The sequence below is a fragment of the Cyprinus carpio genome, chromosome A20 (assembly GCF_018340385.1).
Source record: "Cyprinus carpio isolate SPL01 chromosome A20, ASM1834038v1, whole genome shotgun sequence".
In the NCBI taxonomy this organism is placed as follows: Eukaryota; Metazoa; Chordata; class Actinopteri; order Cypriniformes; family Cyprinidae; genus Cyprinus; species Cyprinus carpio.
The window spans coordinates 18,148,966-18,153,945 of NC_056591.1; the positions used below are offsets into that span (position 1 = coordinate 18,148,966).

The window sequence follows — 4,980 nt, forward strand, 5'->3', positions numbered from 1 at the left end:
CCAAATAAAATATAATCAATAGCTGTAAAAAAAATATAGGATATAAAAAGTAACGCAGATTGTTCATTTTACCGTAATTGCAGTTATGCAGTTTCATTTATTCTGTGAGGATTTCTGAGAACACGTTCACAGTTTGATGCATACGAAATTACAGTCAAACGTAATTTGCCTATATTCAGTTGCAGTACATGGTAAGTAAGTGATGGGAAATTGTGCAATAGTGCTGCCATAAAAGGAAAACCAACACAACAGTGTTTAAGAGACTGTTGTTTAATGCCAGAAATACAATCGTTCATGATTTTTAATGTCACACATTCTCCAGCTCATACTGTTTTTGTTTTGTTTTTTTAATTTTATTATTTATTTATTGTACAGCTACAATGAACAACATTGAAACATTTCTGAGCAAAAGATTATTGACTTTCATTTATTGACTATTTCATATTTGCGCAAACAAAGCTAGTCTCTAAAAAATGAACAGAAGAGGATTTTAATTAAACAGTCTAGACATCCAGATTAGAAATGTTTATGCTGAACAGAGAGGGCCCTCTAGTGGTGTGTGTTCTGCTTCATATGCTGGATTCACAGTATCTTGTCGAGTTCTGCAAGAAAACATGGAGTAAGAATTCTGTGACCTGTCCATCTACAATAAATGAAACTGGCTAGAAAACTTAATTTAAAATGAACATAATTTACCTCACTGCCTTTTTACCTACAAAAAAAAAAAAAAAAAAAAAAAAGAGGGGGTTATATATATAGGCCTATATCTTTGCAATTAATTGTTTGATATTTGATGTACTGTGAAAATTCATAGTATACTCACTCCTTCTGCAGTTGGAGCAACAAAATAAACAGCCACAAAACACAGAGATGACAACAGATGCCAAAAGAGCAATAAGAAAATGGATATAACCTGAGGAAAAATATAACAATATATAAAGAATTGATTTTATGCCAAAATATTTACATTTAAAAAGGGGAAAAGTGAAAGTGAGATTTGCCAAGTATGGTAAGCCATACTCGGAATTGGTGCTCTGCATTTAACCCATCCAAGTGCACACACACAGCAGTGAGTATATTGCTATATAAATGAGTATTAGGGGTGTGACGAGACACTTATCCCACAAGACGAGACGAGACACGAGACTTGGTTCACGAGAACGAGACGAGATTGATGAAAAATATAGGCAAAATAGTCTTTTAATCAACTGAAAAACACAAAATGCAAAAAATGTAGGTGCATTTTGAAATCAACTTGTACTTTATGAAATTAAACTTCTATTTTAATTAAATTATATGCAGCAATAGACAATATATACACATATACATATATAAATTGGAGATCACGATTTTCTCACGATTCTGAAGAAAAAGATATTAGAAAACTAAACAAAATAACCTAATTTACTAGTGGTTCTTTTAAAATTGCTTAAAAATATATATTCATTTGAACACAATGAAATTTTAAAAAATAAATCAATGAAGGAGTCATTGTCCCAATTCATAAAGACTTGTTTCACTACTGGAATCTCCTGAATGAGCGATTCAATGACAAATACTTTTTTTAAACGGGCAGTTGTCGCCACCTGCTGGCGGAAGAGTGTAAGCGTTACAATACGTACACGCGTTAAGATACTTTCGTTTTGATAGCTACTGTAGAGAATAAGTGTTTATACCCAAGCTGTAAACTTTTATCCCAGTGCTTGTTGCTTAAATGTCTGTAACACAGAAATAATAATGTGTGGTTGAAAAGACTGTTGCTCTTTCTTGGATCAGCAGCAGCATGAATGATTTATTAACATGGGCAGCGACAGAACGTGCTTCTCACGCTCCACTGACGCTCTCGATGTGAAAGTCATAATAGACATAACTGAATCTTTGTCATTCAGGAATAAGATCGTGTGGGTGTTTGAATAGAGATCGCGATCTTTAAATGATTAATTGTTAAGTTCTAATGCAAAAAGTTTTGCAAGGATATCATCAGGTTCTCGCGAGACACATTGGATCACATCCCCAATGAGTATGTAGGCTATATATATATATAAATGAGAATATTTCTGTCTATGTTGGTTTTTCTAAAATGCTTTATGAATCAGATTGAAATTAGTCATTTTTCTTATACCGTACATTTCTCCCATTTAAAAAAAGCCTAATAATTAAATTATTTTTTTTATTTATCCATTGGGTTGAAACTTTTTTTTTTTTAATTTAACCATGGGGTTCAAACATGATTTGGAATAATGTTCCTCAAAACCTCAATATTTTGAATGTAAAATTAATATTTTGAATGAAGGGTTGGTTTTGAAAGAAACGTGTGTGTAAATGATTCAGAATAAAATCAGTTATTAATTCAGATATATTCTATTCTAAATATATGAATTTGTTAAATAAATATGACAGCATACTCTGATGGAGTTAAAATAACATAGCGGCTTAGTGGTAGTAACAATAAATATATGTATTTTTCCCTGATTATTTCTTGTTTATAGTTTCTAAAAAATGAACCAAATTTAAATTAAAATATTTTTAAATTATTTAAAAAAACAATTAAAAATCTAAATAATACAAGATAAACACCCTCATTATTACCTACTATTATTACATGCTGCTCTCATTATATTCAATTTTGTGGCACACAACTAAACAAAGCAAACTCCTCACTTGCACACATTAGTGGAAAGGAAGACTCCCATGTGCCATCAGCTCTGCAGGTGAACTCAGCAAAACCCAGCAGCAAGTGACCAGGTGGACACTGTACTCTACAGGCAGATCTGATGCTGTCATGTCCTTCAGTACAGTTCATCAATCCACCACCAAACAAAAGAATGGGAAAACACTCCGCTACAACAGAAAAACTTGAAAACTTAATCTTCCATGCATATATTTACATAATACAAGACATTTTGATGTAAACACAGAATCTTAACTTTGAAATACATATTGCACCTGCACATGAAGGTGGTGGTGCATTCCATGCACCTGAGGAATTGCATCTGAGCTCAGCTGTACCATTCAGTTTATAACCACCAGCACAAGAAAATTTACAATTTGAGTTGAGTGAATGATTCCCATACAGACCGGAGCATTCCATCCAGCCATGTGGTGGTACAGAGAGTGGTTCACATGAAACGACTGAACAGAGAGAAAAAAGACTGATGATCAAGGAATGTCTTAAAGGAGTAGTTTACCCAATATTGAAAATTTGCAGAAGATTTACTCATCCGATGAAGAAACAATTTACTCATCCTAATTTACTCATCCGATGAAGAAACAATTTACTCATCCTAATTTACTCATCCGATGAAGATTTGAATTTATTTATCTGATGAAGAAACAGCTCATCCACATCTTGGATAGCCTGAGGGTGAGTACATTTTCAGCAAATTTTCATTTTTTGGGTGAAATATTCTTTTAAGTAAAGATTATCATAAAACTATACAGTACATCCAGGATTATATATAACTTTGTTCATTAAACATTGTTTTTTTTCCTTGGCCCCATCAGAACAGACCCGGGTCGTGAGCCACCAGCTGAGAACCACTATTAAATTATAATATATTTCACTTCTGTTGAAATGTTTGTTCTGACCTGTGACACACTCTGGCCCAGAGAAACCTGGTTTACACACACAGGTGAAGCTGTTGACTTGTTCTACGCAGTCCTGTCTATCAGTGCAATTGTTTGGACACTGTGCTGCATGAAAGAATTTGCACAGATTAATAAAAACATCATTTCTGGACTATATAAAACACTCAAATTCTCTCTCAGAAACATCTCTATTAGACTCAAGGTTATTAAAATAAAAAATATGTGTTCTATCTGGAAATTATTAAACTAATTGAACAAGTAAAGCATCTTTCATCTCCAACTTCTTACCTTTGTGGCATACAGGATGCTTTTTATTTTTACAGCTGTCATCATTCCACTTTCCTTTATTGTTTGTGCTGGTGTACAGTTCCACACAGTTCTCATCTGCCTTGTTGTTGTTGGGCTCATTGGGTGCCCAGTTTTCATAGTTCACACTCTGTCCATTGGCAGCCCACGTCCATGTTTCTTTGATTTTTCGCAATCCAATCCAGTAGTAGGGAGATGAAGATTTTTCTTTCAAATTGTTTTTAAGGAAATATGTTACATTTTCATTGTGGACCATCACAATGTCTGTGTATTCTGTTAGACACCACTTCCTTGTCTCATTCCAGGTCATTGTCTCGTTGTCCTTCCAGTGATACGTCCATCCTTCAACACTGACTAAAATGTTGGACATCAAAAGTTAATTGTATTTCTCAAATTTATTCTGTTCTGGAAGGATGATGAATGTAGTATTCACTTACCCAGTATCAACAAAAGATGTATCAAAACATCTGTGTACACAGATGTAGTTTTAAGCATCACAACACCTCTAGTCTGAAAAATAAAAACAGCAACTTAATTGCCCATATAAATAGATAGTATTTTTAAAAGGTTTGTACTGAACCAAAAAGGTTCAAATTAAATGCAAAATTTTATAATAGATGCATACCATGCTTCTTTTTAGTCTCCTTTCGACTGAATCACTTGCCGTTAGTAGAATATTGTTCATCGCAGTTGTAGTAGCATTTCAACAGTCTGTTTTCACATAAAGTTTCTTCTGCTCTGAAAACTGTGGGCAAAGTGTTTTTTCCACCATATATATCAGTCATTAGCATTAAATTGCAGGATGTTTCTTCACAGGTTCCAAAGAATAAACATTATGTAACAATGTGGGAAAGAATGCCACTTTTTGGAAATTGCTTATCTTTTGTACGTTCTTTTTATCTTTTCGTAAAAGTCTGTCTTGTACAAATAGAATGGTGTTGAGATGCACATAATGATTAGATGATTTTGGGTATCAAACACCAACTACACCACACTTATATACTTAAAAAAGAATAAAAAGAATAAAATGTGGCTAATAAATGGCAAGGATAATTCAAAAGACACTTTAACCTCTGAAAGGTATTT

The 4,980-nt window shown here is 33.3% G+C and overlaps 1 protein-coding gene across 1 annotated transcript; it reads right to left on the bottom strand.

Annotated features, from left to right (window-relative positions):
• Positions 1-329: 329 nt before the first annotated feature.
• On the bottom strand, positions 330-4,399 carry LOC109083895 (L-selectin-like). Its single transcript, XM_042777935.1, has 8 exons — positions 4,332-4,399; positions 3,877-4,248; positions 3,589-3,693; positions 2,947-3,132; positions 2,662-2,841; positions 824-913; positions 697-712; positions 330-602 (listed from the first exon to the last, which is right to left on the bottom strand). Exons 1-8 carry the CDS (start codon positions 4,387-4,389, stop codon positions 527-529), a joined length of 1,083 nt encoding a protein of 360 aa, XP_042633869.1. The 5' UTR covers positions 4,390-4,399; the 3' UTR covers positions 330-526.
• Positions 4,400-4,980: the final 581 nt, after the last annotated feature.